General features: G+C 43.5%; 1 protein-coding gene across 2 annotated transcripts in view; it reads left to right on the top strand.

Moving 5' to 3' along the window:
* SRPK1 (SRSF protein kinase 1) overlaps positions 1-12,225 on the top strand; it is a 37,510-nt gene that overhangs the window by 15,185 nt on the left and 10,100 nt on the right. For both annotated transcript variants that reach the window (XM_035121256.3, XM_088673336.1), the window contains 7 exons: positions 958-1,076; positions 5,781-5,889; positions 6,262-6,349; positions 7,253-7,340; positions 8,154-8,260; positions 10,318-10,483; positions 12,141-12,166. In XM_035121256.3, the coding sequence (XP_034977147.2) occupies positions 958-1,076; positions 5,781-5,889; positions 6,262-6,349; positions 7,253-7,340; positions 8,154-8,260; positions 10,318-10,483; positions 12,141-12,166 (703 nt within the window). The remainder of the gene's footprint in view (positions 1-957; positions 1,077-5,780; positions 5,890-6,261; positions 6,350-7,252; positions 7,341-8,153; positions 8,261-10,317; positions 10,484-12,140; positions 12,167-12,225) is intronic.

The raw sequence follows: 12,225 nt of genomic DNA, 5'->3' as shown, positions 1-12,225 counted from the left end.
GTCTTGGACTCTGATCTTTGGCAGATTCATAGAGGTATAGATGGTCCTTCAGATAAATTTGGCCTCTAAATAGCCTGCTGAAATGTTTACTATTCCATTCCTTGCTGGCGGGGGAGGAAGGGAAGCCCCTCCACAACCAGCATGGAAATGAAAGTTCCTAAAACAAAACAAAACAAAGAACCCTGCTATCAAGCAGACGTAAAATGAACCATCCCTCCACCATCCTGCTTGGTTTTCACACTGATCAGGGAGGAAGGTGCTTTCCTTCCTCTATGGTTGGCATGGAAACCAAGTGGACTGGGCAGAGGAGGGATGGAGAGATCCATCCTACCAGCTCACTCCCTTGCCAGTATGCAATTCCTGTTTGCTTATAGCTACAAGGTGAGTAGTTAGTTACAAGCCTGAATTCTTGCTGCTATTACTCTCTGCCTGCCACTCTCGCCTCTTGATTGGCATTTTTTGGGCAGTCATTTGGCCCAGCGCCTCCAGCTTAGGACCTTCTGCTACAGACAAAATGCATCACAAGGCACTGCTGTACCTGGTAAAAGTGCAGTTGACTCCCTCCCCATGACTGAGCAAGGCAAATTCCTGGCATAATCGTAGTGGGAGTGATTGGTATACTGCTGCTGTGCAACATTTGATCCTCCATGGAAACAGCTGTAGACATTGGTGTGACTGGTTATCTTTTGAAACTGTACTAATTTGAGTGTCGGTACTTGCTGCACATGTGGAGCTGTCTGCACAAGTTGTATCTGCTGAGAGGGTTTGTTCCAACCAAAGTGATCTGAGATAGATGTGATGCATCCGTATTTCAGTTAAAAAAAAAAAAAGAACATTTCTTTTGCCTATCATCATCCAAACTCAAATTGCATTTTAGTCATTGCATATTCTTTCTTCCCTTGCTCTAAGTACACACAGTAAAAAGCTTACAACTTACGAACTTACGATGTCTCCTAGGCCAGAAACCCATCATCGAGGCCCTGCTACCCATTCAGAGAATGATCTTCCTGAACAAGAAGAGGAAATCCTGGGATCAGATGATGACGAGCAGGAAGATCCCAATGATTACTGCAAAGGTGAGAGGTTTTATTTTACAATTTGAGCATCATAATTTTAGACCAATAATTAAGTTGAAAACCTGGTTTGGTACAGTAAGTGACTTTGCTTTGTAGATAGAAAAAGGAACTCATCTATGGCAGGCATCCCCAAACTTCGGCCCTCCAGATGTTTTGGACTACAATTCCCATCTTCCCCGACCACTGGTCCTGTTAGATAGGGATCATGGGAGTTGTAGGCCAAAACATCTGGAGGGCCACAGTTTGGGGGTGCCTGATCTATGGGGACTTGATAGACTAATGCTTCCTCTTGTAAGACCAGTTATCTACCAGACTATGCCCTCCTTGTTTGTTTAGCAAATCTAAGTTAATACATCAAGACATATGATTGCTTAAGGTATTTCTCAGTATTTTTATTTATTTAACTTTTTACTACTTCTCCAGCTTTCTATTTAAAATATGCTCCATATTTACAACTGAAATTAAAGTTAACATCAAAACTGCATAATAAACATCAGAAATAAAAACATAACAATAACAAAAAATAGAGCTTTAGGAGCTGTAAAATTCATCAGGAAACCAGGAAATAAACAAAGCCTAATAGCCCATAAGCACGGTGAGTGAAAAGTAGTACATGAAGAGGTATCTTCATGTATTGCCTAAAATTAAAACTATGTAGTTGTCTGGTAGGCCTCTCCAGCAGGGTGATGGGTGATATTCCAAAGCAACATCATCCTCATGGAGAATGCCAGGGGCAACACTGGATTAACCCAATGCAGTGGTAGAATTTGGAATAAGTAGGGGGGGATTGTTCTAGTCAGAGGGAGACTGCATTCCCAAGGGTAGTTACTATCTGCTATCTGCAATCCATAGTTTGCAGGAAGCTCAGTATAGGACCCCCAGTGTGTGCTAGAGAATACTGGGTGAGGCAATTCAATTTGTACTGGTACCTTTGGATATCTGCCAACACTTAGAGAAAGCTATTGGTGCTCTTCAGGTGCCGAGATCGTGCTTTCTCTAATTACCATATAAATCTGTACATTTTGGGTCCTCTTGCTATATATAAAGCACTGACATAGTATCATTCAGGAATTGGCAAAGAACAGTCATTTCCTCCACTTAAATACTATACGTCTACCTTCACATCACGGAATTCTCAATGGTAAAATGTTGCAAACTTGACTGTATCTGCCCAATCCTGACTCTTGACTGTATCTGCCCAATCCTGACTCTAGTTAGCATCCCGCTCAGTAGAATAAACTGAATGAAAAACATGTCATGTCTCCACTGCCTTCATTTTGTGTGGGTGTGCTGTGTGCCCGGCATAGAAATTTAGCAGGCTGGCAGCAAAGGCATGGATCTCTGTCTTTCTGTTGCCAGCCAGCGTGTTCTATGCTAGACGTGTGCGGGGGGAGAGTGTCACCTGCTGTGCCTCTATATGAAAACATGGTAGACTGGTAGCAAGAGGGAAGGAACAGCCTGATGCGAACCCTCCTGCTTTTAATGCTGAACACGCAGGAGGGGGCTTACCCATTGTCAGCTAGCTTGGAATGGCAGTGGGCTATCAGAAGAGGGATGGAGTGTTCAGACTTCTGCCTCCTGTCAGTCTGCCTGGTTTATTTGCTTGACAGAAGGAGGCAGTTCCCCCACCGTAGAAGCCCAGCATAGAAAGGATGCTGGAGAAGGGAATGAGTGCTCAGCCCCCACCCCCACCCCTGGAACTCTCCTCCAAGCCCAAGCAAGCTACCAGAGAAGGGTTGAAGCACTCCATCGATCCTCCAGCAGCCCAGTCACTTGCCTGGATGAAATTCCTTGTTGCCCATGGCGACCAAGCAAGTGTTCAAAAACAAGCCTGCTTTGATAGTTCTTGCATTATAGTCCTTGCATTATCTAATCCAATATAGTGATCCAGAAATATATTTTAAAAATTAATAACAAACTCCCCATGCTGAACAAACCAGGCTTCAAGGAAATACGTTCACCGAGCCATTTCTTGGTGGGAGGTTGGCTGTTTCCCCTTTGTGTATACCTGAGAGCAAGCATCTTTTAATTTAATGGGACATTTTTGTAGTAATGTATGAGATGGCATTGTTAGCTTTCCTTCTTGTTAAAAAGCAGGTTCACACAATTGGAAACAATGCTTGATGCTGTCGTGAAGTATGTGTGTAGGTGTGACAAGTAAATGGATGTGCTGCCCTCATGGATCACAGTGATGTAGTTGCCTGGCGTGAATGTCAGAAAATGAATTGTTTTTGTGTGAGGTAGCTCCTATTTGAGGTGAGCTGATTTGGGTTGGCTGATGATGCCATTCAGGTGGTTAGGATGATATGTGAACCTCTTCAGATATGCAGCTTCCCACACGGTTGGACCCTTTCCAGTTCACCGTAGTGGTGGCAACCGTAGTACAAAGGTAATGTGAGAAGGGGTTAAGAATGCATTGGCAGATTGGTGTACGGGAGCTCTTTAATAGGAGCTCACATAGGTCATAATTTTTCTTAATCCAGCATCGTCAAGGTCCAGGGATAAGTATCAAAGTCAGTAATTCAACGACATACACCTTCATACATCAACTGGCAACCAGGCCCACCAGGCCCGTCTTCTCTCTAGATTGTTTTTGATAAATATTGAGTAGGCTCTTTGAACAAAGGCAGGGCTTGAATGTATGCATCTCTGTTGGCTTCTATTAATAAACTAGTGGTCAATTATTTATCTGGAGGCAATTTTAACATGAACAAGGGCAGCCAAACTGAAATTTAATTCAGACAAAATGGAGATACTGTGGCTGGGGAGTTGGTCTTCTCCAGAAAGAGGGTTCAATTGGCTCTGGATGTGGGGTTGCACTTTGCCTGCAAGTCCAAGGACACAACCTGGGAATCCTCCTGAATTCAGTAGGTGACCTCCAATTAAGAAAATACTTTTTAAAAAAAAAAGATGGCTAACAAATGCAATAAATGAAACATGCGCAACTGTAGTAGCACATAGAATTGGCATGTTCTCAGTATGACCTTAATACTGAGCAGATTACCCATCAGATCATTCTCTTATCCCATAGCTAAGGCTTCTCATCATGGAAACCTTAGAGACATGCTAGGCTCTCATTCTTTAAGGATATTGCTGTGCTTTAGCTGAGTCATTCTGTTATGAGCCCAGCATCTTATGAAGAGATTTGAAGAGTAGCCACCAGGTCTTCTTAATATTGTGACTAGACCTTACAAATCAACATCCCCTTTCAGCTGCAGTTGCAGCCAAGTGGTGTGTCATCATGTGCTTCACCAAATAAAGAAAATCCCAGGGTAGCATTCCTGTTCTTACGGAGGGAAAGAAAAGCATTATTAAATCCAAATGTTCTTGCTACTGCAAGGAGAGAGCAGTTAGCAATGCATTATGTCTCTCCCAATTCCAGAACTCATAGCTAATGTGGCATTTGAAGTTCCTTAAAGAGTAGTGTTTTAAAAAAGTATTTTTTTCTTATTGTGGAGTATATCTAGTAAGAAAATCGAGAGATTTGAGTGTTCCCAATGGGATTGTACCACCTGCACATAGCCATGCTGGTCTGCTTATCCTTCCCACGGAGAGGAATAGCACACTGTAGAGCTGTTTTCTCTGCAGAAGCTGAGAAGGAAAAACACACCATCTATTCCAGACATCCCCAAACTGCGGCCCTCCAGATGTTTTGGCCTACAACTCCCATGATCCCTAGCTAACAGAACCAGTGGTTGGGGAAGATGGGAATTGTAGTCCAAAACATCTGGAGGGCCGAAGTTTGGGGATGCCTGATCTATTCTATATTGTGTGTGGTATTATTATTTGACTAGTATCATGAAGCCCGTTAAATTAACGGGTGCTAGAATTAATTAGCGGGGTCCACCCCCCCGGTGACTCACCCACCGCCACCATCTCAGCCCCTCACTCAGTCCCTTCCCCGTCCCAGCTAGCTGCCTCCTCAGCTTCCTCTCTCCCTCCCCATTTCCCACCCTCTTTTTCCTCCTCCTCCTCCTCCTCCTCCTCCTCCTCCTCTCTCTCTCCCCTCGCTGGTCCCAGTTGCAGCAGCCCTTCCAACCCCCCCCCCCAAAAAAAAATCCACACACACTTCCAGGGACTAATTCCCTCTCCCCCCGCGGGTGCGCCCGCCCGCCCGCTCTCCTGCTTTCGCCCCTCAGTAACGGCTAAACGATCCTTCAGCCCAGCAGCCACATCAGTCGCGGCTCTCTCTCTTTCTCTCTCTCTCTATCCACACCCTCCCTTTCCCTTTCACCGGCACACGCCTGCCTCCTCTCCTTCCCCTCTAACGGAGAAAAAACCAGGAGGAAAGAGAGAGATCCTTCCGTGGCGCAGCAGAGGCAAGGGGAAGCCGCACACTTTTTTTTGTATGGTTGTGTATATGCAAGCATGTAATCTCTCTCACGGTCCTGGTTTATCCCGTCCGAAGTCTCCAAGTCCCAATGGCTGTCCGTGGGGCGCATGCGCAGTAGCGCAATCCCACGGACACAGGGACTGGACGCGGAGACACTTGCACTTTATTATATAGGATAAGCTGTCAGGATTTATTTGCATGATATCCAAAATGAAGAAATTGCATGGTTCTACCAACAATTGTATGCTCTCAAGGTGCTTTTTTCTTTTGTTTTTAAGAGAGATTAAAAGTGGCAGGTGCTTAGATTGACCTGTGAGTTCCTCAGTATCACTGAGGGTTCTTGACCCAATAACTCTTTTTACATTTCCTAGGAGGCTACCATCTTGTTAAAATAGGGGATCTGTTCAATGGAAGATACCATGTGATCCGGAAGCTGGGATGGGGACACTTTTCTACAGTGTGGTTATCATGGGACATCCAGTAAGTCTTTGCTTTTTGGAAGGAATTTCTGCTAATTGCACAGAATATTGTTACAGACCAGCAACGTGAGATTTTTCCTCAGAATGTTCCTCCTTGTTTTCAAATCCAGAGGTTTCATCTCATGCTTTTTTTAAAAAAATAATAACATGGTAACAGTTCTATGTACAAACTGAAAACTGATTCATATTCCCCCTTGCATATTATTTCTTCAAGTTTACTTTTTATTGAACTCGGGGGAAATTATGCATTCAGGAGTGACAGAGAACCTGCTTTTGTATTTTGTAGGAAATGATCCTGAGCCTTCAGGTCTTTTTCTGTTAATGTTATCTGATTCCTGAAGGCAGTTTAGTACTAAACTTTTTGTCCACTTAGGGGGAAGAGGTTTGTGGCAATGAAAGTTGTAAAGAGTGCCGAACACTACACAGAAACAGCATTGGATGAAATCAAACTGCTGAAATCTGTGAGTATCCACAAGTAGATGATTATGATTCAATTTCAAATTATATCCTTTAAAAATATCGGCAAATGGCTCCCAGCCAGGATATAATCTCTTGCTCCATACTAGATACAAAGGGGAATGCTGTACACAGGATTAGGTTAGGCATTTATTATTATTTTTCTTTAATCTGTAAAGGTCTATTTTTCTCTCTGTTTCCAGAGCATTTTAAAAGATGGCATAAGATTATTTATTAAATTGGTTAGTCGTTTTATCTTGCCCAAGGCAGCCCAAAGCAACTTACAACCAACCAGCCAAACAGACAAAAAAAACAAAAACTCACAAGAGATATTTTAAAACCTAGGAGGGGTGGAATACATTTAAAGCATCCCACACACTTCTAAAAGGCCACAGATAATTAAAGGTCAAAGGCTTGGTTAGAGATGAAAGTTTCTGCCTGGCACTTAAAGATATGGCTATTGTAATTATTGCAAGTGGGTAATTCATCTCAAGTTTGGTTTGCTATTGGTGTCATTAGTTGTAGGTATGTCATCCCATTACCTTAGCTGATAATCTTACTTTCATGTATCCAGCAGTACATTTTCAGTCATTTTTATGGAGGGAGGGAAAGGTAAATGCAGGCTCATGAGAAGTAACAGCATTAATACAGCTACTTAGACAGTTGTTTAGGAATTGATTAAAGAACGGTTCCCCCCACTCACCCGGCTGGGGCATAAGGCAAGGTTAGTATGGACATGGTTGCTCATTAATAGTCAGAAATGCTAACATAAATTGATTGTTTGATTTGCTAAATAAGAATGTGGGGTGAGAATCTGGAGAGTGTCTTGGAAACCTATGGGATTTGATAAAGTCAGAACCTGCATTAAATGACTTTTTTGTGCTGTTTGATTTTCCCTGACCCTACAGGTCCGCAACACTGACCCAGACGACCCAAACAGAGAGAGAGTAGTTCAGTTATTAGATGACTTCAAAATCTCAGGAGTAAATGGTTCCCGTATCCTTTTAATAAAGCCAGACTCTTCTGCGATCTTTAGTCCAGCAAAATGTGGGATTTAATAAAATACTGGGCTAAAACAAATGATTGTATTACACAGTGATGAAATTCACAACATGAAATCGTAGCCGTTTGGCACAAGTATGTTTTCAGTTTCCTTCAGCCATATAAAGAAAGCAACCTACAAAAAGGTTTCCTTTCTAATTCTGAGTGGCAAGAGCCTTCAGAAGACAATTTGAAAAAAGTGAGAGTATTGTTTGGGTTTCCCCACTGATATGGCTTTAGCTTCATCTGTACCACCTTACGATATTTCTGTATCCCAGTGTGTGTGGAATTTACCAGTGAAAATTCATAGGACTACTGTATTAATAATTGGAATACTTTCTGGTGCAATACCAGTAATTGGGTGGATGTTACAGCCTTGCTCATCTGGCTTCCCAATGTCACATATTGCTGCTGGTTACTGGGGGGAGGGGCAGGGAGTGCAGTGCATGTGCAGTGGGGGGGGAGCAGTGGGCTGACTCCACCACTGCACCCATACCAAGCACCCCATTGCCTTACCTCTCCCTCTTGGTAACTGGCAGCAGTGCATGGCATGGGGAAGCCACGTGAGGAATGCCACACCACCGGCGGCTGCTGTGTAAAATTGCCACAAAGTGTAGCTATTCTAGAAAACTGCATGCAGAAAGTCGGGGAAATGGGTATGTACGCAATAACTAAGCATGAAATTTCTTTTTTTTTCGTGTTGCTATGTATTCAGCAATAGCTGACATTGTAAATGTTCCGGGAAATTCAGCCTTGACTCAGCTTCAGATATTTGTATGGTGTTTGAAGTTTTAGGGCACCATCTTCTGAAATGGATCATCAAATCAAATTATCAGGGTCTTCCACTACTCTGCGTAAAAAGAATCATCCACCAGGCATGTTATATATACACAACATTTGGGACTAATTTTGTTAAAAAATGTTTTCCGTCAAGAGTTTGGTGCTGGAGACTCTCTGTGATGTCAGTTGCTGCACTTTTGGCTGGTGGAATAGATCAAAATTGTAACAATGACTTCTCATTGGTGGATATCCTGTACATCACGTGCTCTAGGATCCCAAGATCATGTCCTTCACGCAGTATTTAAGGATAACAGGAAACTGCTGTGAATCAGTAGGCCAGTTCAAGAGTTTTTTCATGCTTTCTGTCTAATAGCAGAATCAGTGATCCTGTTCTGATTGACTTGGCAGCAAAACAGGGTAGGTTATTGCATATCACAGGAACCCACGAGGCACTCTTCTAAAAAGGCAGCACAGTTCCCCAAAGTGGAAGCAATGGACTGTGTATGTGCGCTTTACTGCTCCAGGAGCATTTTTTTTTTTTTGCTCCGATCAGGCACATATAAAAAGTGTGTGTGTGTGTTGAGGGGGAGGGAATCTTTTGGGTGGGTTAACTTAGGGAGGAAGACACAGCTTGAGTGAAACAATGGGAAGATGTGGGCACTCTTGTTACTAACCGAGGCAGGTGGGTGCCACCCCCCAACTGCCTTACACACACACACACACAGAGAGAGAGAGAGAGAGAGAGAGAGAGAGAGAGAGAGAGAGAGAGAGAGAGAGAGAGAGGAACAAAAGGCTGGATGGTGATGATGGATCATTTGTTTGCTCACTTCTCTCTGCCCCACACTTTGGCTGTGGGAAGAAGTGAAGAGGAGATGGAGTGACAACACCTAACTAGGGTAATAGGTGGGGTGTTGCCCTGGTCCCTAATGGGTGCAACTAAAGGAGGTGGAACCAAAGATCCACACTGACCTGCTGCTGCTTCATTCTGTGAGTACGGAACAGCCCCTCGAGTCATTAGGTGATACGCAAAAGGAGTTGGCAAAGTGCTGCCAAATGGACATCCCAATATGTCACAGTGGTGCCTCCACTCAAGGGCCTGACCTGAGCATAGGTATCTGTCAGGGGGACTCCCTACAGGGAGCCTCCCCCCCCAATCATCCTAACCAGCACTTCGCCCAACGACAGCGCTAGCAGCGGGTCAGGGGGGAGCGGAATGGAGGAGGGAAGGCTCAGCGAGGCATCAGAGCCCTGGCAACGCTCTGGGGAACAGGTGGTGGAGGAAGGGCTCAGCGAGGCATCAGAGCCCCTGCACCACTCTGACCAACAAGTGGAGGAGGGACGGCTCAGGGAGGCGTCTGAGCCCAGGCACTGCTCCAGCCAGCAAAGGGAAGAAGGGGCACCGCTCCTTCCGGCGCCCAAATTGAGGCGTGCGCCCAAACGCAGGGCGAAGGGGCGGCGTTTTGGGGTGCCCAGGTTATTATGCTGGCCCCGAAGCCGATGGACGGCATTGCCGGGTTCTGAGAGTGACTAGGAGGTCATGTTTTCTGCTATCTCTGCACTGTAAATAGTATGCACAATAAAACCTTTAAAGACACAACGGACTGGAGCGTCTTTACTCAGGAGTAGCCGCAACAACTCCCTGACAGTATCCTTATTTGAAAACAAGCCCTAATGGGACTTATTCCCATGTAAGGTTGACTGGGTGTGTTGTTCAGGCTGTAAAATGTATCTTCCCTTCATTTATCACACACTTGTACATTAACATATAATACTGGAGGCATCATCTCATTTTATAACACACACACACAGGTGTTGTGCAATGCTTTGTTGCAAGTCCCATTTGTAATTGATGCTTCAAGAAGAAATTAAAGCTGGGAAGGATGAGGAAGCCTAGAGTAGAAGAATAGTGCTAAAATGAATGGGAATTATGCCTTCAGCAACAGTAGGTTGAAGATCAAGTAAAGAACGCTCATTTTGCTATAGTTTCCATAGTAACCTGGCTTTTTCACTGCTTGCTTCATAATAAAATGAAGCTTTCGGTCACATTGTGCACCACAACTACCAGATCCTGGCTCTTCGGTATACTTTGGAAGTTACACAATGACATTTTGTCACCTGTATGTGACTTTTCTTTGTCGTTTGTTCTCTGCAGGTTTTGCAAGGACTGGACTATTTGCACGCCAAGTGTCGGATTATCCACACTGATATTAAACCAGAGAACATTCTGCTGTGTGTTAATGACCAGTATATCCGCAGGCTGGCTGCAGAAGCAACAGAGTGGCAGAGATCTGGAGCCCCCCCTCCTTCTGGCTCTGCAGGTGCTTTTTATGTTTTAGCTTAAATTCAGTTCATTCTGAAGTAGGTTGTTAGGATATGACAAATATTATCTGTCTAGCTCACCCTCAACACGATTGATATGGAACATCATTTTAGTTTGTCTATAAAATAGATATTCATTGCAGCACTAGCTGTATGGTTCCGTAAAGAGCTCATGAAAAGTGTGTAAATTGCCACTCTGGAGCATTATTTAAAATGCCGTTTCTGATCTCATGTAATTAAATTAATGATAGGCCAACTTCTGTTGCGTTGTGTATAAAGGAGTTTATAGAAATTCAATTCAGAAGACCTCCGCAGTGAGGTGCATCTTGGATATGCCTTCCTCAGTCTTTTGTATTCTCCAGAGAGTTTAAAAATTCTTTCCATCATACATTCCGTATATATTATGTATAAGTAGACTCTCCATTAAGTGGCTTTACTATTATAGGTGTTCAATCTTTTAAGACAAATCTGATATAGAAATTGAATCCTCCCTGGTGCTGCCAAAGAGCTGTGCAACGGTATCTCAGGATTACTTTTGAAGGGCATTGACTAATGGTAAAAGCGCGGAGGGTGTTCCCAATTTGGTCTCCACCAAATCTGTGGTGTTTTATTGAGACTACATGAACTCCATCCTTTTCAGTCACCAGCCAAGGTGGTACACTGTACCTGAAGCTTTCATCTAAGAGTATGGTTAGAGAGCAGTAGCCATAACAACTGTTTAATATCTTGCTGTATCTGTATTCTTCAAGACCAGTCAGTTTTCAAAAAGTCCAGGGGTCACAACCCTGTCCTTCTCCGGTGGTCAGACTCTTTCTTGTCTATTAAACATTTTTACCCCATGATTAAACATTATAGGTCTGCCAGGGGCCAAAGAATTTTATTTTTGTGGGCTGTCAGCTGACCACCTGTGGCTTACTATTTCAAGTACAGTTGCACCCTGGAAGTCAAACGGAATCCGTTCCGGAAGTCTGTTCAACTTCCAAAACATTCGAAAACTAAAGCGCGGCTTCTGATTGGCTCAGGAAGTTCCTGCAGCCAATTGGAAACCGCGGAAGCCCCGTCGGACATTCGGCTTCCAAAAGAACATTAGAAAACCAGAACAGTCACTTCCAGATTTCAATCGTTCAGGAGCCAAAACGTTTGAGAACTAGGCGGTTTTGCTTCCAAGGTATGACTGTAGTTAATTGGAAATTGCTGGAACTTGAAGTGGACTTGATGCACTCTTGACTTACGTATGTGTCATCTCAGTTCACTTTTAAAAATAGTGTGTACGTGCTGCTGTGTTGCCTCACTTGCATATAATTATTCCCCTTACTTTGAAAACGGTTGAGTGGCCCGGCAATTGATAACATAATTGTTGTTATGTATAATAATCTGACATCGAGTTCTCTCTGCTTCCATAAGAAGGTAACAATTTAGTGTTTGGAACAGCTTCTCGGTGTTGCAGGAGTGATTTAAGTAGATGCCTGTCTCCTAATGCTACTCAGTGTTGGAATTTAATCTGTTGATAACTTGATGAGAACGTTTTCCTTTTTTTCTATACAGCAGTCATGTTGCAGAAGTAGTTTTCTGTTAACTATAGAATAGTTTGAGTAGTATGCCACTTCAATAGCATGATTACAGGCTTATTAATTGTATTTCTTTTTTACTTCACAGTGAGTACTGCACCACAGCCCAAACCAGTAAGTGTGATAACTTGTGCATGTTACAAATGAGTTAAACTTTGCATTCGGATGTACAC

Source organism: Zootoca vivipara, chromosome 7 (assembly GCF_965207765.1).
Source record: "Zootoca vivipara chromosome 7, rZooViv2.hap1.1, whole genome shotgun sequence".
In the NCBI taxonomy this organism is placed as follows: domain Eukaryota; kingdom Metazoa; phylum Chordata; class Lepidosauria; order Squamata; family Lacertidae; genus Zootoca; species Zootoca vivipara.
The sequence above is the reverse complement of the archived record's forward strand: the minus strand, read 5'-3'. Positions and strand labels throughout refer to the sequence as shown.